The sequence below is a fragment of the Octopus sinensis genome, linkage group LG5, assembly GCF_006345805.1.
Source record: "Octopus sinensis linkage group LG5, ASM634580v1, whole genome shotgun sequence".
Lineage (NCBI taxonomy): Eukaryota > Metazoa > Mollusca > Cephalopoda > Octopoda > Octopodidae > Octopus > Octopus sinensis.
This window is the reverse complement of record NC_043001.1, coordinates 75,180,479-75,206,852: the sequence shown is the minus strand read 5'-3', so window position 1 is coordinate 75,206,852 and position 26,374 is coordinate 75,180,479. Positions and strand designations below refer to the sequence as shown.

The following is a 26,374-nucleotide window of genomic DNA, read 5'->3' as shown; positions in this document are numbered from 1 at the left end:
CGCTTCCACGCTATATATATATATATATATATATACCAATTAAGGACTGAACACGAAAAGTGGACAGTCAACATGCTAGATATAGACGTCAAATCGCCATTCACCACAAAAGATTATGTTCTCAGATCAAACTCAGCACAAAACCATAGCAATAATCAAGTGAAAAATATACGAAATAAAATAATTACCCATGTACTAATTAGTTTCAGCTGTTATTTTCCGCAAGGAAAACTGCAGCCATCATCAGCATGGTCCGTTATAAATGCAATTTGCTGGACTAGATGCAAACACGATACCGAAATATCGCGTGCATGGAGTTCAGCCTATTTTAATCTTCGGATTCTTTTTTAATATGCTAGACCACTGGTCTTAATTGATAAATATCAATTTCTACCCTTAATTAATTTTATATACTTGAATATGGTACCTAACTTAGATGCACCAAAAAAAACTATACTGTTTTAACAATACAGTAATGTGGGGTGATTATAAGCGAGAAAGAAGCAACAAGAATGGATAGGTTTTTAGTACAATCGTTTCATACAAGGACAGGCTTTATTAAAAGTTGCAAAAATTACAGCATATAAACGTGTCCCGTACTCATCAGCTAAAATACATGTGAGTTCTCTAGACATCCTAGTGGTTGAGGCTATACTCATGAAGTGATGTAGATAATAAGTAACATAAACAGATTTCCAAAGTTCATTAAAGTTCTTTAAAGATGATGTACAGTCTTATCACAGAATTTTAAAAAAGTTTTAATAGCATCACAGAGAAGGTGACCTAATCCATAGTGCACATATGAATTTCCAGAGATATGAGGAGGGATTACATACTCACAGACGACAAATTTATCCATTGTTAATCACAACGAGGTGGGTCTCAATTCCTGCTTATTAGCATTGCAGAGAGGGTGAATTAATCCTTTGTATAGATGCACAATTTCCAATGGTGTAGATGTAAATTTCCAGAGAAATGAAGAGGAATTTCATATTCACAGGCGATAAATTTATCAATGGTTGAACACAATGAGGTAGGTATCAATTCTTGTTATATGATTAGGTATTTGCCACATTAATCACATTACTGCTATTTACAAGAGGCTGTAGCTATTTAACTTTTAAAGGCTGAAGGGCTTTCTAGAGAGGCAAAGAACAGAAAAAGGGAAAGGGAAGAGAAGAAAAGAGAGAAAATAAAGGAGGAGGGAGCAAAAAGGGGGGGGACTAAAAGAGAAGAGAAAAGGAAAAAGAGAATAAGAAGAAGAAAAAGAAAAAAGAGAAAAGAGAAAGAAATAGGGAAAGAAGGAAAAAAAGAAAAAGAAAAAAAGAGGGTTCTAGTTATACAGAAGAATTAGTAGACGGCAAGTCTGGTTTTAATTTACAGGCATCTAGGAACTAGAGGACAATATTATTCTTTGACCAGTAAAACAGCTAATTTATTGCTGTTGAAATCAGCTATGAATTTAAAGAGACTCTAAAGAGGTAACACGGTCAGGGGTTTAGGGGTCAGAGGCTAAAATCAAAAGAAAATACATTAGGAAAATCTAAGTATAATCTTATCAAAAAGTCATTAAAATTTATTTATTTAATTTATTCATTTTATTGTCTTAAGGAGTTGCCGTTATTATTCATACATTGACGGACTACAGGTCAAATCTTAGAAGATCATGTTACTTAATTATCTACATCACTTCATGAGTATAGCCTCAACCACTAGGATGTCTAGAGAACTCACATGTATTTTAGCTGATGAGTACGGGACACGTTTATATGCTGTAATTTTTGCAACTTTTAATAAAGCCTGTCCTTGTATGAAACGATTGTACTAAAAACCTATCCATTCTTGTTGCTTCTTTCTCGCGTATATATATATATATATATATGTGTGTGTGTGTGTGTGTGTGTGTGTGTGTGTGTGTGTGTGTGTGTGTGTATGAATATATATATATATATATATGACCTCCCTTTGCAAATACCATAAGTGTACAGATAGTGTGCCTAAAACCAGCTGGAGACGATGATCTCCTGGGGCTAAAAGCTACAGTAACACCCAACCTTAGTGGTTAGCCATATTGAGATGGCTATTATACTTTACGTTATATATGTGTGTGTGTGTGTGTGTGTGTGTGTGTGTGTGTGTGTGTGTGTATACTTTGTCTTTGTATCCGATTTGCAAGATTCTTTATGTGAATTCGTCAGTTGAAACAAATTTTGTTGTTTCTGGGGACTCTCAACATCCATTGACACGGTTACAAAAGCAAGGAAGATTTTGGAAAAGAAAAAAATATAAATAATAAAAGAGTCGAAATTGAACCGGTGATTGTGTTAGATGTTAAGTAAGTATGTCTCTCCCAACATACAAAAATATGTATATGTATACATATATATATATATATATATATATATATATATATATATATATATGTGTGTGTGGTGTGTGTGTGTGTGTGTGTGTGTATGTATTTATATATATATATATTATATATATATATATATATATCTTCACTTTCTGGAAAACTAAGAGGTTTTAAAAAATTTTTTTAAACCTGATATATGACTGTGCAATACTAAAAGAACTTTTAGAAGTCCATTTGTTATCTAAATCTCATTTTTATAGAACTTTCCATGATGTTTCACGAGTGTAACATCACTCCCTTTGATGTTTGGAGATCTCAGATGTTTTTTCGGCTGATGAGTACGGGTCACTTATATTTACTGCAATTTTTGTAGCCTTAATAAAGATGTCTTCGTACGAAACAATTGTACCGAAATATTGATCCATTCTTGTTGGTTTTTTCCTATATATATATTATATATATATATATATATATATATATATATATATATATATATATATATATATGTATGTATATAAGTATACATATATAATCAAAATAAGCAACAGGATATCAAATAGTAATGCAATACTACCGTTTCAAGCAGCTCTAATTAATTGAACACTGTAATCATTACATCAATTTAAATGAAGTGCTATCTTCATCTGCAGAAAATATAGAATTTTTTTTAACAAGACACATTAATATAATTTTTCTTAAATGTTTGAACAGAGTAAGAAGATGGAAGAAATTCAAGTTGTTATTGTAGCAAAGAGGCTAAGAATAGAATTTTGATTTTATTCACCTTACTTCGAGCTGTGGAGATAACACCAGGTTGAATTGGTACTTCAACTTAAGTACCTAATTCTACTGAATTTGTATATATATATATATGTGTGTGTGTGTGTGTGTGTGTGTGTTTGTACACGTATTTGTAAATATGTGTATGTATGTATATATATATGTATATGTATATATGTATGGATATATATACATGTATATATATATGTATATATCTATTTGTTTATATATTTATATATATATGTGTTTATATGTGTTTTCTCAAATCGTGCAAACGAGCCCTTGCAAAACCGCTACAGCTTCTTTCTCAGAGCTTCCTTGCAAGTGGTAAGCTCCCAGTCAAATTGAAAAAGGGGGTAATATGCCCTATCCATAAGGGAGGTAGCAGAGCAGATGCTAAAAATTATAGGCCTATCTCTCTGACCTCACACATCAGCAAAGTCATGGAACGAATAGTCCGCAAGAAACTAATCATGTTCCTTGAAGAAAATGACTTCCTGTCTGACACCCAGCATGGATTTCGACCAGGCAGAAGCTGCCTAACACAGCTCCTGCAACACTATGACTGGGTATTAAAACAGCTACTAAATGGCTCAAATGTGGATGTAATATATCGCGACTTTGCAAAAGCCTTTGATAAAGTTGACCATGGTATGATCTGTCACAAACTGCGTGGTCTCGGCATAGGCGGAAAACTTGGAGAGTGGCTGCACAACTTCCTAAAAGACAGAAGACAGGCAGTTGTGAGCAATGGAGCCACCCCCAAGGAAACACAAATAACAAGCGGTGTTCCACAGGGCACTGTCTTGGGGCCACTACTGTTCATAGTGGCCGTTTCAGACATGCCTTCAGTTGCTACGATGGCCACCCTTGCTAGCTATGCAGATGACACAAAAGTCTCCCACACAATACAAAACCCTGAAAATATTGCGCATCTGCGACAGGAGTTGGATAAAATATACAGGTGGGCGGAGGACAACAACATGCAGTTTAATGCAGGTAAGTTCTAGGCCCTGCGCTACCGGCACACAAAGGTAAACGACGCACAGACTGGATACATTGGCCCAGGAAGAATTGCAATCCATGAGTCAAAATCAGTGTGTGACCTAGGCATTGACATGGTTAATGATGCATCTTTCCAAGTGCATATTACTAATCTGGTGATAAAATGCAGACGGCTAGCTGGATGGATTCTCCGAACTTTCAGAACAAGAGAGAAGGAGACACTGATGGTCCTCTGGAAAACATTAGTCCTCAGCCGCTTGGACTACTGCTCCTAACTATGGTCACCACACAATATAAAACTAACAGCAGAACTCGAAGCAATTCAGAGAAGCTACACAAAGAAGATCGTCTCAATGCAAAATATCAGCTACTGGGAAAGACTGAAAGTATTAAACCTCTTCTCCCTAGAGCGGAGGCGGGAGAGATATGCGGTGATATACATTTGGAAAATCCTGGAGGGTCTTGTCCCAAACTTTGGCATTCAAAGTTACCCCAACCGCAGAACGGGGCGCCACTGCATGGTGCCAAAGATTCCAACATCACCATCAAAATACAGGACCAGATACTGCAACAGCTTGGGTTTCAGAGGACCACAGCTCTTTAACATCCTCCTTAAATGCCTAAGAGACTTACATGGTGTGGATGTGGGTTTCTTTAAAACTAAACTGGATCTCTTCTTGTCGGGAGTCCCAGATGAACCTACCTCACGACAGGAGACGCAGATGCGGGCAGCAGCATCGAACTCCCTTGTTGATCAAGTGCCACGTATCAGAGGTGGATTCACATATTAGTGTAGCTCATTCAGCGGTGGTGCCCCAGCATAGCCGCGGCCTTCGGGCTAAAACATTTTTAAGGATTTAAGGATTTATATGTATGTATATATACATATTTATATATATATATATGTACATATATATGTATATATGCAGATATGTATACGTATATACATGTATATATATATATGTGTGTGTGTTTGTACACGTATATTTAAGTATGTGTATGTATGTATATATATGTATATGTATATATGTATGGATATATATACATGTATGTATATATATCAGTATATAAGTATATATGTATATATCTATTTGTTTATATATTTATATATATATGTGTTTATATGTATATATATATACATATTTATATATATATATATATGTACATATATATGTATATATGCATATATGTATACGTATATACATGTATATATATACGATAAATATATATGTATGTATATATATACATATTTATTTATATATATGTACATATATATGTATGTGTGCATACACGTATACGCACATACATATATATATATATACACAAATTGAGATAGGGGTTGTAAATGCAACCCTCTATGGGATAACATATATCCAATATACTGCTAGTGAAGTACCCAACAAAGTTAATACATAAATGTTAATGATTGCGATGCAATCAATTCATTTACTGTATTATATGGGCAAAGGTAAAATGATTTACCACAAATTACTAATACAAGATAAGAAAATGGAGAAATACATCTAAATCAAATATCAATTACCAGATAATACTCAATCACATACTTTATTAAACCACCACATAAGAGACTGTAGGGTTAAATATAAAAAACAGAACAAATCAGTATACATAAAGAAATGTACATAAAAAAGTATACATAAAAGAGTAATGTTGTATAATAAGTAGAATATATATAAAAGAGAATATAAATACAAGTAAATATAAATATAAGTATAAATTAGATCTTACAGCTGTTTCGGCCATGTCGATAAGTATGTTTCATTTTACCAATATTAGCCCTTTATGGTTGGTCAACACATAGATATAAATGAGACATTTACAAAAATATCGCAAGGCCTCTTCGGAGATTATGTAATATAACTCAGTCTACATATATACCCACATGGGTGTGGGTGCGTACCCACAATACAACATATATATATACATATGGGTGCATATACTCACACTCCTATACATATAAAAATATACATTTACATAATGATATAAATAAATAATATAAATTAGTAAACATATATATGTGTTCCACACTCAATGTCTCAGTTTTACGACTTAATATTGTGATAATAAACATACACAAATTAATAGCTAGATGCAAATATACATAGTCAATAGTACATTATATTACTTCGTATGTGATTGAGTATTATCTGGTAATTGATATTTGATTTAGATGTATTTCTCCATTTTCTTATCTTGTATATATATATATATATATATATATATATATAAATATGTACATATATACATGTAAGTAAATATGTACATATATACATGTAAGTATGTGTGTGTATATATATAATGATTTCGATGAGATACAAAATTGTAATATAATGTACGGATTACTAACTGAAAAAAATATTCTAGAAAGATGTTGTTGGTTTCTTTTTAGGAGTGGATATATCTATGATTATAAACATCATTTAAGAGAACACGGATTTCTGTCTGATACGAATTGTAATGGCAACGAACAAAATCTAAGGGAGTGTCCACATGGAATATGGGGGTTCCATCGATGTAATAAATGGGCCGGTGCAGAATGTTCGAAATGTAAGTTTGTTTGTTTTTTTAAATATACCTTAGTTGCGAAAATAATCTTGATAAGAGTACTTTATTATGGATTACCAGAAGGAAACGATTATATTGAAATATAGTTGGTGCAGGAGAAACAACTATATATATGAAAATAGTATCATCATCATCATCATCATCAATCCTTAGACATTGCTTGTTCTATGACGTCTTGGACTCATAGAGCTGGTTACCATACTATCTCCATAGTGTAAAAGTGACCAAGATCTCAACACATTTCCTGAACAGGACGCTATTCCATCGCAAGCTTTCTCATTTTATAGCTGAGTGAAACTGAGCGACGTAAAATGAAGTGATTTGCTCAAAACATAATGCACCATTTGATACAGAGAACGCAACCTCAATCTTGTTACCGTGAGTGCAATATCCTAACGCCTAGACCATGCGCATCAAGTTACATACTTTAACTCTTTCGGTAAAAATGGGATTCTAACACTGTTGAGAGTTTCCAGTCTTAAAATTACTTCGTTAAAATTATATAAACTGGAAGGAGATAAATAAAAATAAATAAATAGCGACTGTGTGGTACGTAGCTTGCTTACCAACCACATGGTTCCGGGTTCAGTCCCACTGCGTGGCACCTTGGGTAAGTGTCATCTACTATAGCCTCAGGCTGACCATGATACGCATGGTCAAGGTGTTAGGATATTGCACTCACGGTAACAAGATTGAGCTTTCGTTCCTCGGATCAACTTGTGTATTGTTTTGGGCAAAACACTACATATTACGTTACTCAATTTCACTCAGCTATAAAATGAGAAAGCTTGCGTTCAGGAGATGTGTTGTGAGTGGATTTGGTAACGGATACTGAAAAAAACCCGTCGTATATATATGTGTGTGTGTGTGTGTTTGTTTGTCCCCACAACATCACTTGACAACCGATACTGGTGTGTTTACGTCCCCGTAACTTAGCAGTTCGGCAAATGAGACCGATAGAATAAGTACTAGGCTTACAATGAATAAGTCCTGAGATCCTTTTGCTCGACTAAAAGCGGTGCTCCAGCATGATCGCAGTCAAATGATGAAACAAGTAAAACAATAAAAGAAAAAATAAATGAATACTTTGTCTCTCTTTACTCTTTTACTCTTTTACTTGTTTCAGTCATTTGACTGCGGTCATGCTGGAGCACCGCCTTTAGTCGAGCAAATCGACCCAGGACTTATTCTTTGTAAGCCTAGTACTTATTCTATCAGTCTATTTTGTCGAACCGCTAAGTTACGGGGACGCAAACACATCAGCATCGGTTGTCAAGTGATGTTAGGGGACAAACACAGACACACACACACACACACACACACACACACATATATATATATATATATATACATATATGCGACAGGCTTCTTTCAGTCTCTGTCTACCAAATCCACTCACAAGGCTTTGGTCATCCTGAGGCTATAGTAGAAGACACTTGCCCAATGTGCCACGCAGTGGGACTGAACCCGGAACCATGTGATTGGTAATCAAGCTACTTACCACACAGCCACTCCTGTCTACCATATATTACTGAAATGTACGGCTTTGTATTAATCATATATTTTGTTTATCCTTCAAGATAAAGTCCGGCTGAGAGGCGGAAACTCTCCAAAAGAAGGTAGAGTGGAAATCTTTCAAAACGGGATGTGGGGAACAGTTTGTGACAGAAACTGGAATGATGAAGCAGCTTCTGTAATATGTAGAAGCTTAGGTTATAAGTAAGTATGACTTAAATTTTGATTGATTTGTGAAAACACTTAAATATTTTGAAACATTCTGATATTCTGTTATTAATTCAAATTAATTCGCAATAAAATTATAAGTTGAAAATTCAAATAAACGTAAATTAATTAAAGGAAATCAATATTATTCTATGTAATAAGGCGACAAGCTGGCAGAATCGTTATCGCGCCCGAAAAAGTGCTTAGCGGCATTTCTTCCGACTTTACAGCGTGAGTTCAAATTCCGCCGAGATCGACATTGCCTCTCGTCATTTCGAAATCGATTAAATAAGTACCAGTTGAGCACTGGAGACAATGTAATTGACTACCCTCTCCCCCGAAATTTCTGGCCTTGTGCCAAAATTTGAAACCAACAAATATTCCATGTAAGCTTTTCTTTGTTATATTTTCTTTCTTTTATATTTCTTACTTGTTTCTTAGCCAAGGTATCTCATATGGTGGCTGGAAGTTTGGTCAAGGAAGGGGCACTATATGGTTTGACGATGTTACGTGTAATGGTGATGAAACTTTCATTGATCATTGCGCGAAGAAACCCTGGAGTGATAAAATGGCTTGTAATCATTCGTGTGATGCAGGTGTCGTCTGCTTGGAGAGTAAGTAATTTGATGTTCATTTCTCTGAATAAATCATTCGTGTTTTGTGGCATTTATTTCAGCACTTTATATTCTTAGCTCACATCTGAGCGAGTCCCATTTCACTTTTTATCCTTTTGTGGAGATCGATAAAGTAAAGAGCCAATCAAATACTGGAGTGGATGATAACGACCAAACACCTTGAAATGTTTAATTCTTGTGCCTAAAATAAGAAAGCTTTTTTTTTTTTTGCAAATTATATTTCATATTAGTAGTCAACTTGAAATTCGAAGAAAATTTACTTCTGACATTTCATGAATGATTTTATTTCCTTTATTCTTTCACTTGTGGGAAATATATTTACGCCATATCTCACTTTTGATCTCCCAGTACGCACTTAGAAATAAAGATTACTTGAATTTTTGAAATGTCCAAATTCCTTCTTTGAATCATAGTTTAGAGTCATCCATATGATGCCATATGGTCTTTCTTAGAAAGACATTTAACTATCTTGAGTAATTTGTATCCCAAATTACCTAAGTTATTAAATTGTTACCAATGTAAAACTATCTTTTGAAATAAATGAAGAAGGTTCTACATATTCATTTCGATATTTTACAGAGGGAATTCGATTGGTTGATGGCGAATCAGAAAAAGAAGGACGTGTTGAAATTTTTCAGACACATAGATGGGGTAACCTTTGCGGTGATTATTGGAACAATAATAACGCGATGGTGGTTTGTCGGATGTTAGGTCACATGTAAGTATAAAATATATGAAGTTTGTTTTAAAATGTCCGTACATTTTATGACACAACTACAATTTTAATTTCTTCTTTATCAAATTTCACTTCACACAGACTATTAATATATTTAATTAGAGATACACTAAGATTAAAATATTGGCGTGTAAAATTATATTTAACACTTGCATATACATTCAAACGTGGAAAGACTACCGCTGCGAATACTGCAGCGAGAGATGAAAACATACTTTAGCAATAAATAACGTCAGAAGACCGTAGGACACGTATGTTTCTACGTAGTTGCACTTCATTAGCCACATATATCAAAGTTATTGTTCATAGCCAATTTAAATCTGCGGTACTTAGCAAATAATAAGTTACGTGTGCTTAGCTGATGAAGCTTGGCGATGAGAAACACGTATCATATGATCTCACAATGTCATTCATAGTCCATTGGTGTTTTCACGAAGATTGTTTTAAAGGAGAATTTCCCTCCAGCTAAAGTATCCGCAGCGAACGTCTTTTCGAATTTGAATGTACACGCACGCGTTAGATATAACTGTACCCACCTGTATTAAACTAGCTCTTTATAATTCAAGAATACCACTCAGCTTAGTCATAATAAAACGTTACATTTTACGCATCTGACTCAGAACGATCCTTAAATCTATTATTAACAAAATAACATAGATGTGTTAGTGTTACAAATATATAATTTTAATTATTTGGTCGCTTTTTGAAACATTTATGCATTAGAGATGTGTTTGTAATAGTGAATTCTAAGTAAATATTAAAGTTTCTTGTTATGCTGCCCACCGTCGTCAAATGTCTAATTTCTTTCTTATTCCTCACACTTCCCGAAGTTTTTATTGGTGTTTCTGTGGATTTTACTTTCACCTACAAATATGTGCCATTAATTAATCAAAAATCGGTTGTAATGTTTTCCTGTTGGCAAGAAAATTAATGCTGCGTGCAGCTCTTAATGTTGACTCCTTGTTATCACAGTATAGTTTGAACTTGACCCGTTCACCATAGCCGCTCCACTTGCTCTGAAAAGCAGGTACAACGACCCAACCTGTTTTTTTTTATAGTCATTTTCTTTTGCAATTTATTACTCACACAGGTACCAAAAGCACGATTCACTATCTTTTAAACATATTTAATATACTTTTCAACACACTTGGTAAAATCTTTGTATAATCATCTTTATGCCCTCAGAAATAAATAATAATTTTGGCTGAGAAATGAGCCGCGTATCCACTGCTTCCTTCACTTCTTCAATCACAGCAAATTAACGGCCTTTTTAACGCGTCTTTGAGAATTTATGTAGAAGACAGATGATGGCCCAAAGAACCAAGGATTCACATCTCACATTTCCATTTCTTGAAATTTCAACAGTATGAGCAACAGTGTGAGAACGTACCACAACACAACACCTTTTGACAGTAATCGTCGAATTTCTGTTTTTGACTTGAAGGTCTTAGCTTGTTGCATAGTACCTAATTAGTAGAAACGAAATACTTTTCCTGCTGTTGGATGAGTTTATGAACTGTTCCCCGATCAGCAATATCTGCAAAATAATTGTTTTAAATTTTGGCACAAGGCCAGCAATTTTAGGTGTGTGATGGGGTTATTCGATTATATCGATCTCAGAGCTCAAATGGTCCTTATTTTATCCACCCCAAAAGAGTAAAAGGCAAAGTCAACCTCTATGAAATTTGAGATAAGGACATAAAACCGGCAGAAATAACGCTAAGCACCTTATCCAGTGTGTCGACGATTCTACCAACTATATTGATAGTATTGATATCTACACAAATAATAATAGTTTAATAAGAATGCTTATGCAGACCACACGTAATTTACTTTTATTTTGCTATATTTTAAGTTTTCTCTTAATTCTTTGGTAATTATCGGTTATTATCTGTTTTTCAGTTTTACTGCCCTTTACCTGCTTTTATCCCGTGTCTTCTCATATATAAGTTTATTAAATTTTCCTTGGTCCTTAGTTGTTTTTCCAAAGGTAACATCGGCTTCGCTGATGACACCACAATTAAGCTCAGTGTAGATTTTAAGGTGAGACACCAAAATTACATTAAATAACTCACAAGACGTAAATTAAATCTTTATTTTTTTTACATTAATATGTTGTTTTTTCTATACAGGTATGGAATCGGATACCAAATCAGAAAGAATGTCTTCTTCCAACCAACCAGGTCTTCATTGTTAATCCAGACGCCTTTGAATTGCAATGGAAATGAAAGTTCTATTTTTGATTGTCCTGTCTTTGCGTCAACACGGTGCCATTTTCCAGGAGCTTATGTCATTTGTGCAGACGGTCAGTCCAGCTTTGCACTTTTGTAAAATTTACTTTGTTTTACATCCCCAATCCCCAAATATATATGAATCAGTTGACACTGAGGCCTTATAAGATGAGCACAATATTTAAACAATTTCAACAATATGCGCAGGTGCGGTCGTGGCTATGTAGTAAGTAGTTCACTTCCCATCCATATGGTTCAGTCCCACAGCCTTACACCTTGGGTTCATGTGTTATGTGTGCATTAACAGACGGAAGCAGATAGAAGCGAGTAATATATATATATATATATATATATATATATATAAATTGGGAAGTAGAGTAGATAAAATCCTGGCTACATATGTTTCATTGCTAGCGGAACCGCGGAAATAGTAATTATCCAAACGAGGGGTAGATAGCAAGCTACTCTTCAGGTCAAGTATGTCTTGATAATCAAGGTGTCCTTACTGTGGTGGTAACAACAGTAACCTAATGAAGTTGATTACACACTTCCTGTTCTCTTTTCCCTTATTTAATTTTCATATGCTTGAACTTGGGATCTTGAAGAGAGAATGCAAATCCTTAATTCATATGCTACAACTGATCACCATATCTGGGACTATAAAAATCTGAAAAACATTCTTAAGATTTAAAGTATGGTGGTTAAAAAAGGTACTTTCCTTTACAACCTTGTTACCAAGTAGGTGGCCGGTGAAAATTTCCTCTAAAATTGAAAAGAGAGCAAAACGAATATACATACATACATACATACATACATACATACATACATACATACATACATACATAGATACATACATACGAGAGGGTGCCCAAAAGAAGACGTAACTTTGCTATATTATTCTATTTACTTAGTTTTAGATGTTTACACTTTTATCGCCTTCAGCGTATTGTCCATTTGAAGTAATGCATTGGTCCAGGTGCGTTTTCCACTATTCAAAGCAGTGCAGGAACTCTTGCGAAGTGATTCCTTTTAACGCCTCCGTCGATTTTTTTTCTTCACCTCTTCCACATCTGCAAATTCGTAGCACCAGCTTTCGTCACCAGTGATGATCTTCGAAAAAAGGTCCGGATCAACTTCCAGTTCTTCTTTCAGTTCACGACACGCATCCAGTTGTCACTGCTTTTGATTTTCCATGAGCAAGCGAGGCTCAAATTTTGTTGGAACTCTTTTCATTCGCAATTCCTCGCTCAGAATTTGTTGGCAGGTGCTCCAGGACACACCAGTTGTATCAACAGCCTCGTCAGTTGTTCGGTGACGGTCCTCCAAGATCAGTTCACGAGAGGTCGATGGTCGTTCTGAACGAAATTGGTCTTCAAGCGACCATTCCTAAAGTATGGAAACCACTCGTAAGCTTCTCTTTTGCATCGGCCTTGTAACTGTTTGAAGTATAACAACTGTTTCGGTTGCCGTTTTCCCCAACAGAAAACAAAATTTTACGGAAGCACACTGTTCCTTCGTATCGGCCATCGCAAAAATCGACGACCAGAGTAGAAGCACTGCAAAACAAAGACGTTCCACGTGACAGTACAACTCCAGACCACGACGCCAGTCGGCAGACTGATGCCTAAGAGTCGCATCAAGTTGCTTCTAGCGGCAGGAGCCTGAACTACAACAGGTTTGTCCCACTGGGACAAGCGTGAGATACTACGAGTTTGTACCCCATCTTACATACATAAATACATGTGTATGTGTGTGTGTAATATATCTAAATATTTTATTTTTGTTCCTATAGTTGGTGTCCGGCTGGTTGATAAGATATCTGACAACGCTGGAAGTATTGAAGTTCTACTCGAAAACGAATGGCGATCGATATGTCCTTATTCATGGGAAGAAAATGCAGCATTCGTAATATGTAACATGTTGGGCTTCGAGTGAGTAAAGAAAAAAAAGTTGGAACATATTACTTGAAACTGTTCCAGCTTAATTCTTACAATAGATATTGATATTTCTCAGTTCTATATTAAAGAGATGAGGAATTATGTACATTATTTACATTTGACAATATTTGTTCTCATCTTGTTTGTTGTTAACACAATGTTTCGGCTGATCTACCCACTAGTCTTCATCAAGTGTCTTGGGAAAATTTCGAACCTGGGTTCTCATTCCTAAGGTATTTTTCGATGTTGTTATTATTATTATTATTATTATTATTATTATTATTATTATTATTATTATTATTATTATTATTATTATGCCCACGGGCATATGGCGTAGTGGTTAAGAGCGCGGGCTACTAACCCCAAGATTCCGAGTGCGATTCCAGGCAGTGACCTGAATAATAATAATAATAATAATAATAATAATAATAATAATAATAATAACATCGAAAAATACCTTAGGAATGAGAACCCAAGTTTGAAATTTCCCCGAGACACCTGATGAAGGGTATATTAGCCGAAACGTTGTGTTAACAACAAACAAGATGAGGCCAAATGTAGATAATGTAAATATTGATATTTTAATTTTATTTTTTATCCTTTATTTGTTTCAGTCATTAGACATCACCTTTGAAGGGTTTTATTCGAAAGAATCCTAGTCGAGTTTTTATTGATCTGACGAAAGCGTTTAATTCTGTGCCGTGTAGGAGATACTGAAAAAGCTGGGCGGCCTGAAAATTTGTGAAAATGCGTAGACAATTTCATGACGAGATGGGGGTGAGAGTTAATTTTGGAGGTATCTTATCAGATCCAATTTCTGTAGAAAATATGTAAAACAAGGTGATATTCCTGTTCCTACTTTGTTTGCTCTGTATTTTACAATAGTCTTTCAAATAGCTTTCGAAGACTGGGCTGAAAGGGTGTAAACAAGTTATAAGGCAGCGGGAAAACTCTTCAACCTCAAAAGACTTTGTTCCAAAACGAAAGTTCTTCATTCTCACATCATTGAATTCTTGCATGCAGATGATTGTGACTTGTTAACACATTTCCAGGATGATATGCAACACATGATGAGTACTATTTCTACAGCGTGCACAACATTGGGCCTTACAATCAACTAGAAGAGAACTGTTCTGATATACCAACTTGCCCCCTCTGAACTTTATGTGAAACCTTCTGTGATTGTGTATGGACAAAGGTTGGAAGTTGTAACTAAATTCATTTATTTAGGGAGTACGTCCAACACTACTGGCCTCTGGTAGACTTGACAAGCGTCTCGGGTCACGTCATAATACATCTTTCCAAATTAAAAGTTAGGGTTTATAGCACATGTGTTCTGCCATCGTTACTCTATGGCAATGAGGCATGGGTTGTTAATCATAGGCATTTAAGACATTTGGAACGATATCATCAATATTGCCATAGGAAAATCCTGGGATGAATTGGAAAACGGCGATCAGTGATGCGGAGATACTTGTGAGAAGTGGTAGTGGGAATGTAGAATCGATGATTCTATAAAGTCGCTTGGATTGGAGCAGATATCTGGTGAGAATGAATGAGCACCGTACCACCACTTTATCTAACTTGAACCATGAAGACAAGAGCTTTCTTCAGATCTGACACATTTGAACAAGAGCGAGCCGAAACATTACTCTCTAAGAGAGACCAGATAGCAAAGTCCTTGGGATTGATGTTTAGACTTGAAGGAGGTCATATCGTCTTGTCCCGAAAAACCACTGAAATGCTCTTTGTATCAGCTCTGTGTCAAATTGGATGTGTGGGCCGTGGTTCCGTCTTGAATGAAGATGCAACAGTCACTAAAGTCTTCTCTGACCCAGGGTAACACTTTCTCGTCCAGTATTTCCAAATAAACTTCACTGCAGACCTTGACGCCAGCATCGATGAAGACCAAGAGTGACTAGGACCCATTAGTTGCAACTGCGGCCCATACCATGAGTGAAGGTGGCTTATGACGGCGTAAGTGATTCCTGCTACCTTCGGACAAGTCTCTTGCATTACGTGCATAAAGCTTGTCATTCTGCCTGATGGTAACTTCCTCCACAGTGAAGATCTTCTCGTAGTACCAGATCAACACTTTGTTAGTGGTGCGCTTCATCTCAGCAAATATGGTTTTACTCCAGTCGAGCCATTTCTTCTTGTAAGCTGCTGAAATTAACTGGGATTGTTTCTTATATACGTTTAGCTTTAAATCCTCTTTAAAAATCAAGAGCTTTTGCAGTTTTTCTAGCACTCTTGTGGGGATTCCACTTCATTCGCTTCTTCACAGTTTGTTTGGTATGAATTGAGCGTTTCCTACCAAGAATTGGCGTGTTGGAGGTAGTAGCGAACTCCATATATCATTTCCATTTATCGAACACTGTTTTACGGCACATGTTCGACTGTTTTGTTATATCCTTGTTACTCAAGTTGTTTTTAAAGCGATAATCTGGCCACGTTTTGCTTTCGACGCCATGTCTGTTTAAAAACCTGTTATAGACGAAATAGATACATGAACAAAAAACATAAGTACATCATTATGTAAAATGTAAATAATATTACCTTATTTTTTTTTTCGGAAGTGTTCTAAATATGTGTAAATCTTTCTGGAACACCTTGTACGATAATATATAATATCAATCAACATGCATTATAGTATATGGTATAAGTTATTAATCCATTGTCAGTGGGGATTAGCAAAGTATTGTTTCTCCTTTTGAATATGTTAATATTCGCATTTTAGAGATGGCTTTGGACTGAGTAATCTACCAACACCACAACTGCCAAGAATGATTAACAATCTCAAGTGCGATGGTACTGAACATGCTATTGATGAATGCTCATACGAACTAACAGGTCCGAATTCTTGCAATTCGAATAATGTTGGAGTCTTCTGTACCATGGGTAAGATTATACATATAGTGTTTCATAAGTTTTAATGCAAAAAGCGTTCATATTCTCTCTCTCTCTCTCTCTCTCTCTCTCTCTCTCTCTCTCTCTCTCTTTATTTCTATCTGTCAATTTATTTCTCGTTCTCTCTTTAATAATAGATTTGTGGTATATTTTCTTGCATGATTCTTCCCTTTTAGTGTACTAGGAACACATATTCGTCGTGAAAAAGTCTTTTTTCTCCTGTGACGAAACGCAACAGCGATTAGCATATCGGCATTCGAATTTACCGGAACTTATTAAGGAAAAATATGCAAAAATCATCGTTTTTATTCTCGTTGTTCATTTTGCATATAACGATTTATAATGTTTCATTTTATTTTAAAGAAAGTAAAGACAAAATGCATATTATTTATATATTCTACAACTTTGAATTTAAGTAAATTACGGAAATGTAATTGCAGGGCATGCAGTATGTAAGACACATGTTAGCCATTCAGAAGCACAAAACCCGTTAACCTTAGCTAAAAACCATCATTGTCGTACAAACTCCGAACGTTGTCAGTGAACAGCTTACAACCGTTATAACGCTATCACTAATAATATGGGCACCTTTTACCCAAGAGGTTCTCAACCATGTTTTGATTATAAGACCCCCTACGAGTTCTATTTCAATCAACTGGACCTTTATACCCATTCAACGTTTAAAAAATGCCCTATCATATTTTTAAAATTAAATATTATTAAGAATTTTATTTTAAAAATTGTCAAAATATTTTGTGTATTGTAAAAGTATTATCAATTTATTGGAGATACCTTTTAACGACAAAATCTTATGTGAACCCCGGTTGAGAAACACTGTTCTATCCACTGATGGTTTCTTATTCCAATATTTAGCACTTTCTATCCAAAGAGGTCTTCAACCCAATATTTACACGTTATTTCTTGTAGTTTTATCTACTTAGAGTTTTAACTCTAAAAAAGGAGAAAAAAGAAAGGAATTATATCAACAAAGTATTTCAATACATTTTCATTATTCAAATTTCAAATTATTGCATTTTCCTTTTGTACTTTTCAAAAAGATAATGGCACGCTGGCAGAATCTGTAGCACACCGGACAAAATGCTTAGTGACATATCTTCTATCTTTACTTTCTGAGTTTAAGTTCCACTGAGGTCGGCGTTACCTTTTATCCTTTCGAAGCCTGTAAAATAAGTACTAGTCAGAACTGGAGCGATGTAATCTACTATCCTTCACCCAAAATTTCAGATCTTCTATATATATAGTAGAAAGGAATCTTTATAGCTTTATCTTCTTCGAGTTCAACAGTAAAGAAAATATTTATTTCACGTTCTCTCGAAATTTCTAAACTCTTATGATGTAAACAACATTATTGATATTTTTCAGTTGAGATGCGCATCAATAATACAGTACCGAATAGTTCATTCGGATATCTGGAAATCTTGTACAATGGAATTTGGGGTTCTGTCTGCAACACGTCTTGGTCAAATTCCAATGCCGCAGTAGTATGTCAATCCCTTGGTTATAGGTAAATTTGCTAATTACTCACCTTCAAATTCCCTAACACTTGGAAAATAAATCTAATCTATTGTAGGCGGGGAAACGATTGCTGAGAGGATGCGCTTATCTTTGGTGTCAGCGTAGGTAAGGTTCTGTGAGCTTCTCTGATTGGCTCCAGCTAGCTGTCATCCCCTGTTAGTGACTTTTCTTTGCTGATATTTATTATTTCCTCTTTTAAGACGGCGAACTTGCGGAATCTTCCGGATTTATATTCTGAGTTCAAATTCCACCGAGGTCAACTTCCATCCACTTGAAGTCGATAAAAGGAATTCTTGCTGAGCACTTGGGTCGATGTAATCGACTTACACTCTTCTATTAAAAATTGCTGGTTTTGTGCCAAAATTAGAAAGAATTATTATCTCCTCTTTTCATTATTTTTCTTGTAAACGTCTTTTATGTAAAACTCCTCCGTGTTGTATCCCTCTGGTACAACACTGTAGGGCTTTACAATGGCTTATTCCTATGAGAGATAAGCCATACGTGGCTCCTCTTTCAGTCAAAATTATGTACGAAGAATATTATATGATGATGGACAAGCATATTGAAATATTAAATGTGTTCTGGTGTGTATTTTTTGACTGTTTGTTTGCGTGTTGGGGGAGCGCCCGGCTGTATTCTTATAAGCAATCCTTGCAATTATTTGGTTCCTTGTTCTGTCTCATTGTGCGCCGCCTTGAGCAAATATCTTCTACTACAGTCTTCTCTTGACCGATTCCTTTTGAGTGAACTGGACGCCAAAACAGTGGAAATACGTTAGGGGAACCTTTTTTGTTGCTGATTAGTAGGCTCATTCGTGTAGCCCCTACACAAGAATCCATTCTCTTGCTAGCATTCGAGCCAACTGTTTACCCTTCTGTTCACTAATCGCAGGGTCACTAGAAAAGTTTGTTGAAGGTTGCTCTTGCTCCTTTGACTCGAAACGTTTGAAAAAGTTGATCATGTCGGGATTTTATCTGAAAACGTTAAGACATCCATTTTGGAAAACTGAGATATTCAAGTTTAGTTTCGGTTTCCAAAGTGTAACAAATGACTGGAATCAGTCCACCCTAAGCGGACGCTGATCTGTCGCAGGCCCAACTTCTCAACTGATGCTGGAACTCATTTACTTGTGAATGAACTAGAAAACCGTGAAATTGAATATTTTGCTCAAGAACAAAACGGTTTCAGGAATCAAAATCGTTATTTTACTATTTCCAGTGCAATACGCTAACCACCTAGCCAAGTATGCACCTTCACTAATTAGTATATTAGTAATTATTAGATATCGTAGAACCAGATCAGATTGCATTGCTATTTCCTTTCAGCCTTTAGGGTTCCTTTCGTAAAATGCTTCATACTGGGAGTAGGTTGCTAGCGGATTCCTCTGTTTTATAAAACAAATGTATTTGCACCAATGTGGAGAATCAAAGTATAGTTAATATACCATTTTTTCAACAGACAAGGCAAGACTTTTCCAAATTCCAGATTACTATTGACTTCTCGCGGAAAGCATCAGTCATGGATTGATAATGTTCGATGCCACGGAAACGAGAGTTCAATATTGTCATGTAAACATAGCAATTTCGGTCACGCCTTTTGCAGATTCGATAACTCTGCAACTGTAAATTGCACAAATTGTAAGTAAACCTCTTTTTATCACTTTGGTGTAATTAACTCTGATTGTGCTTACCGTTATATATTTATATTTTTGTTTTCCGTTATATATTTATATTGCTAATTTCTAATTAACTAAAAAATTATCAAGATTAGAGCAAAATACTTTTCGTTTGAAAACGGTATCAGATATATTTATTTATCTTAATTCCATATTTTTAAGATGATTACAGAATTTTTTTCTGACAGTGATGACATGCGAGGTGTTCTAGCACACATGCGTGCACACACACACACACATACACATACACACATACACACACACACACACACGCATATATATATATATATATATATATATATATATATATATATATATATATATATTATATATATATATATATATTATATATATATATATATATATCATATATATTATATATATTATATATATATATATATTATATTATATATATATATAAAAGGCAGTTTGTCTGTCTGTGTGTCTGTCAGGTTGTACCCTCACCCTGTCCACGGCTTTCAACCGATTCTGATGAAACTTGACACACACATAGCCCAATGTCATAATTCAAAACTAACGCAGCGAAAATTTTGAAAAGTCCCCCCAGTTCTGGAGAAAATTGATAAATTCGACATGGGGTCGAGAATCTAAGCTTTTCATATGCAACACATTTTCTATTGTAGTTTTCGCAACTTACAATCGATTTTCACCAAACTCATGGTGAAGCTTAATCTTACCCTAAGAAACTTAATTATGACGTTAGTTTTCCATGCAATACCTTACCATCAGAAAAACTCGATAAAATCATGCCATTTTGGGAAATCACGTTCAAATTCAAGATGACATATTTTCGACAATATCTTTAACAAATTGGCAGGAATTTCTTTTTAAATTCACAGCGAGCATCATGTCTGCTCCAAGGAGCTATATGGCCCTATTTATTCCAAAGGATACTTTATTACTGGAAAAAATCGGTTAATTAAATCATATGTGGCACACATAGCAAACCGATTTGTGCATTACACACAAACCACAGACTGTCTAGGGGACGCAACTCGACCTTCTTTAACTCTTACTCCCCCAAATAACTATCAAACAGCTATCGATAATTCAACCCACAGGAGGAAATCTAGACTTAATCTTCAAGGTATCCCACATACAAACCAAAGATTACATCGAAACCTCCAGACTAACCTAAGTTTTGGTGAACCAATTCCTACCAGGAAGAAATTACATTCGAGACTTTACCCCCAACACCATCAATAAATCCATCAATAAATCCCAAGGGCAAACGCTACAAGTCGCTGGGTTACATTTGGGCGAACAGTGCTTCGCCCACGGTCAACTCTACGTGGGCTGTTCACGCGTTGGGAGGCGCAATGATGTTTTCATATTTTCACCCAAAGGGACAGCTAGGAACGTCGTATACACAGAAGTGTTCGAGTGAAGAGAAGACATTGCAACCTACACATGCGCCTTCGTTTCCTAGAGGGAAAGGACTAGATCGGGATTAGTCGTTGCCTACTAGGGGCTCTTACATACGCCGCGCTATGCTGCTAGTATATATATATATATGCGTGTGCACATAAGATATTGCATTATATTATATACGAGCAAAACGCCCCCCGTCCAATGGACGGTGCTTCGTTGTCAAACATTTAAACCAAATTTTCTCAAAACAAGTCCGACCGTCTCATAGGTCTCCCCTTTGAGAAACACTGATTTAACCTAAATTTGAGTCACCAGCAAAGGAAGAAATAAAGATAGACTTATTTTCTATTCCAAAGAAAAACGAGTTTATTCACACAAATATGCAACCGAAGAGTTTAAAGTACCACTAATGATAAGGCTGTTGACTGGGAGAACACAAACATGGTTTAAACAGTAAGCTTGGCAGAAACGTGCCTTTAAGCAGTACAAAAACAACAACAAATGGAAGGTGCAGTTATGTACAGGTTGACGGAAGAAAAGCAGGACAAAAACGGCTTTATCGATCGCATTCTCACCTGGAATCGATTTTTGCAATTGTTTCAAGACTTATACACGCCCTGATACCGTCGGTATCTATACCTCAAATTTGAGCAAAATCGGATGGAGGATGCCCGAGATCCTAGAAGGCATACACACACACACACAGAACAGATTTTATATAAGAGATTTATATATAATATAATTTCATATTTCAATAAATGCAGAGTCGTCAGCATGCTTGACAAGATGCTTAGCGGCATTTCGTCTGCCTTTGCGTTTTATGTTCAAATTCTGCCGAAGTCGACTTTGCTTTTTATCTTTTCGGGGTCGATAAAATAAATTTTGTATATTATGTACTTGAGTACTGGGGTTGATGTAATTGACTCATCCTCCTCCAAAACTTTTGTGCCAGAATTTGAAACTAGTATTTTTTCTCTCTCTGTTCTGAGTCGAGGTATCACCGAAATCAACTTATACTTTCATCCCACACCGCCGAGAAAAGTAAACTGGAGTATCAAGCCAAGTAACAGAGTCAATAATAAAGACTAACCCTCTCCCTTCCAAATGTACTCCATTTGGAAATACACAAATATTATTATGTTATACTTTATATAAGCAATCTTGTGTAAAATTAAAACTTCATAATATATCAAATACAACCTTAGATTGAAAATGTTATATATTCATATCTAAAATACAACTGAGAAAATTTTTAATTGCAGTGAACTACATTATGATAAGTAGTGTAGTTCATTGAAAAAAGAGCATCACAATTTGTGTATAACTTGAGTTTTCGACTACAACATTCTACAGTAAGCTGAGAATAAGGCTTCTAATTTAGGTACAAGATCAACAATTTTGAAGGGAAGGAGTCAGTCGATTATATCATCCCTAGTATTTGACAGGTAGTTTATTTGATCGTTCCCTCAAGAATGAAAGGTAAATTTGACATCGGTGAAATTTATACTTAGAGCGTAAAGAAAGGGAGAAAATATTGCGACATAGCTGCAACTTATTTAATATATTTGGTGTTTTAAAACAATGTAAGTTCCCATTTTTTTCTTTACCCTTGCTAACATTTTTGCAAACATTGTTTGTACATGAAAGCATTGTTTAAAAAGTTATTCTGAAAACTGAATCGTAATTCAGAAATGTACATTTATTTTGTTTCCTTTTCTTCTATCATAGATGTTGGTGTTCGACTTCAAGATGGACGAAATAGTAGTGAGGGACGTGTGGAAGTTGAGTATAAAGGAGTATGGGGTACGGTATGCTTTGACGACTGGGATGATACGAGTGCAACTGTTGCCTGCAAAATGCTAGGCTACAGGTATTTTCTTTTTGTTTTCTTTTCATTCATATGCCTGCATTCACACATCTCTACACCACAACTTATTTATATAATAATAAACGATTAGTTCCGAGATATGATAACGTTTAAATTCTACATATCATTACTGTAAACCTGTAAAGATGCAGTAGTATCATTCTATTGAATTGCCTTTGAGATAAGAATAGATAAATGTTACACACACACACACACACACACACATACACAAATATATATATATATATTATATATATATATATATATATATATATATATATAATATATATATATATAACAAAGTCAAATTGGAAGGTACCGCACGAGTGAAAATATATAGGGAAAAGGATTTGAAAATGCAAGGGTCTTTAAAAGATGTTTATTGACTTGGCTGGTTTCAATTTTTTGAAAACAAGATTTTCAAAAGTAAAGTACAATGCTTTGAGTTCATATTCCGTCGAGGTTAACTTTGCCTTTCATCCTTTCGGATTCGATAATATAAGTATCAGCTGAGGGCCGGAATCGATGTAATCTATTTACCGACTCCTCAAAATTACCAGTCTTGTGTCAAAATTTGAGATCAATATATATTCGTTCTTGTAGATATGGAAGAGCAACTGAAACGAATATATTTCTACCTTCGAAGAAACCAATTTGGTTGAACCGCGTGAAATGTAGAGGCATGGAATCCAGTCTTTTCGATTGCCCTCATGCCCCGTGGAAATGGAACCATTGCAGTCATAGACACGAAGCTGGCGCTATCTGCCATAATGGTATTATTTATGTTTTACATTTTAACTTAATTTAAAAGTTTGTTATTATTATTGTTTAGGCCTGTGGCCAGAAGTATGTCTTCTCTGTTTATGATATATAGGCATATGTATGTATGTATGTATGTATGTATGTATGTATGTATGTATGTAAGTATGTGTGTGTATATCAATATTCAATTTTTATTTCAAGATTTCTCGCCAATAAAGAAACAGCCCTTTTCTAACCTAGATCCAATGCGCATTCATTGGGATTACATCAACAACAGGGTATTTTTGTATGTATGTATGTATGTATGTATGTATGTACAGGGGTTGGGCAAAATAATGGAAACACCTTAAAATTTCAAAGAAATTTATTTTAATATGGGGTAGGACCGCTTTTGGCAGTAATTATAGCTTGAATTACACGAGTTTGAATTCTTTCCAAAGGAATTTTTGTCCATTCTTCAGCTAAAACAGTCTCCATTTCTTGTAGTGATGATGGTTGAAGATATCGACTCCTTACTTGTTTTCTTTTCTAAAATGCACCATAAATGTTCAATAATATTGAGATCTGGGCCATTCAGTAACACCTTTATCTATATGAATTGGTGCATTATCATCCTGAAGATTGTGTTTCCCTCCGGAAGCAGTTCCGCAACCATAGGATGAATTTGATCAGATAAAATGCTTAAATAGTCTTGACTATTAATTCTGCCATGAAGGGAAACCATTGGGCCAGTGGATTTCCAAGATATACTCCCCACCACCAGCAGATCATCACAGATCTTCCCCCACGTTTAACAGTTGGGAGAAGGCAATCTGAGCAAATGCTTCTTTTGGCTGTCTCCACACGTATACTCGGCTGGTGGTCGGGAATAAAGTAAAGGATGACTCGTCCGAGAAAATAACGTTCTTCCACTGCTCTAGGGACCATTTCTGTAGATTTTTACTCCACTCTAAACGCTTTACCGCCTTGTTTTTTGCAAGTAGTAGTTTTCTGATTGCAGCCCTCCTGTAAAATCCGGCTTTGTGCAGCTCCCGGCGAACAGCTTTTCTGGAAACTAGGTTCTCGAGATGGTCATTAAGCTCTGCAATAATTTTGGCATCTGTACTTTTGTGATCCTTTCTAACTATTAGCACAAGAGTCCGACAATCTCTATCTGAGAATTTTGGTTTTCTTCCAGAGTTTTGTTTCGACGAGGAGGTTTTTCCCTCTTTCTCAAAGGCTGTCATTACTTTCGAGACAGTGCTTCTTGATACACCAAATATTTCGGCTGTTTTCGTTACACTAGCACCTGCCATACAAGCACCAACAACTTGACCTCTTTGAAAGTTCGATAGATCTGTCATCTTAATGAATTTTAATTACCTTTTTCTAATGATATCTGAAAACAAACAGCAATTTTAGCAAAACATATAATAAATCAAAAAGCAAAAATAGACAAGCTTTTGACGGTTTTATAGATATTTCAAAATTATGATGCTATGATGCTAGGTGTTTCCATTATTTTGTCCAACCCTTGTATGTGTACGTGCAGATATGTATGCTTCGTTTTATGTATGTCTTTTAATGTATATAGTCGCATGTCTAGACCTGCTTATATATACTAAAATGATTAACTTCTGGAAAGTTATTCAGATTTTTACATTTCCAATGATCTGTAGGCTTCGAATCAGCCTAATCCTTTCTGGTTTTGAGAAGCCTAATTTCTCAAGATTGATATTTAGGCAGTGTGTTACATATCCCAGGGCCCCAATAATTACAGGTATAAACCCGAACTTGTAATCTGGATAGAGTAACTGCAGATTTCTCAATAGTCCAACATAGGTATTCTCTTTTTCACTGATCTTCAGCTTTATGTTAACATCCACTTGGCAGCTAATTTCGACAACTGTACACAGCTTCCCTTCTCTATCCCAAATCATTATATCAGGTATATTGTGTTTACATTTTATTGAGTACTCCTTGCATGTATGTATGTACGTATGTATGTATGTATGTATGTATGTATGAATGTATGCTTGCATGCATGCATGCACGTACCTTCGTACCTATGTACGTATTTATGCATGTATGTATTATTATCATCATCGTATGGCATGCACAAACGTCTTACATTTGAAATCAGTATCTTTGAGGCTCACCAATCAGTTTCTTTAGATATCGAAGCTCTTTCGAACAACTTTTACTGTAGTTAACAGAGCAGATTTCTATATTAATGAAACTCTTGTAGTTAGACTAAAAAAAAGT

At 35.4% G+C, this 26,374-nt stretch overlaps 1 protein-coding gene across 1 annotated transcript in view; it reads left to right on the top strand.

Moving 5' to 3' along the window:
• LOC115212325 (deleted in malignant brain tumors 1 protein-like) overlaps positions 1 to 26,374 on the top strand; it is a 97,022-nt gene that overhangs the window by 67,609 nt on the left and 3,039 nt on the right. Inside the window, exons 18-28 of the mRNA XM_029781189.2 lie at positions 6,552 to 6,709; positions 8,308 to 8,446; positions 8,891 to 9,063; positions 9,664 to 9,802; positions 11,953 to 12,125; positions 13,844 to 13,982; positions 16,729 to 16,889; positions 18,282 to 18,423; positions 19,893 to 20,071; positions 23,230 to 23,371; positions 23,972 to 24,141. Of these exons, the coding sequence (XP_029637049.1) occupies positions 6,552 to 6,709; positions 8,308 to 8,446; positions 8,891 to 9,063; positions 9,664 to 9,802; positions 11,953 to 12,125; positions 13,844 to 13,982; positions 16,729 to 16,889; positions 18,282 to 18,423; positions 19,893 to 20,071; positions 23,230 to 23,371; positions 23,972 to 24,141 (1,715 nt within the window). The remainder of the gene's footprint in view (positions 1 to 6,551; positions 6,710 to 8,307; positions 8,447 to 8,890; positions 9,064 to 9,663; positions 9,803 to 11,952; positions 12,126 to 13,843; positions 13,983 to 16,728; positions 16,890 to 18,281; positions 18,424 to 19,892; positions 20,072 to 23,229; positions 23,372 to 23,971; positions 24,142 to 26,374) is intronic.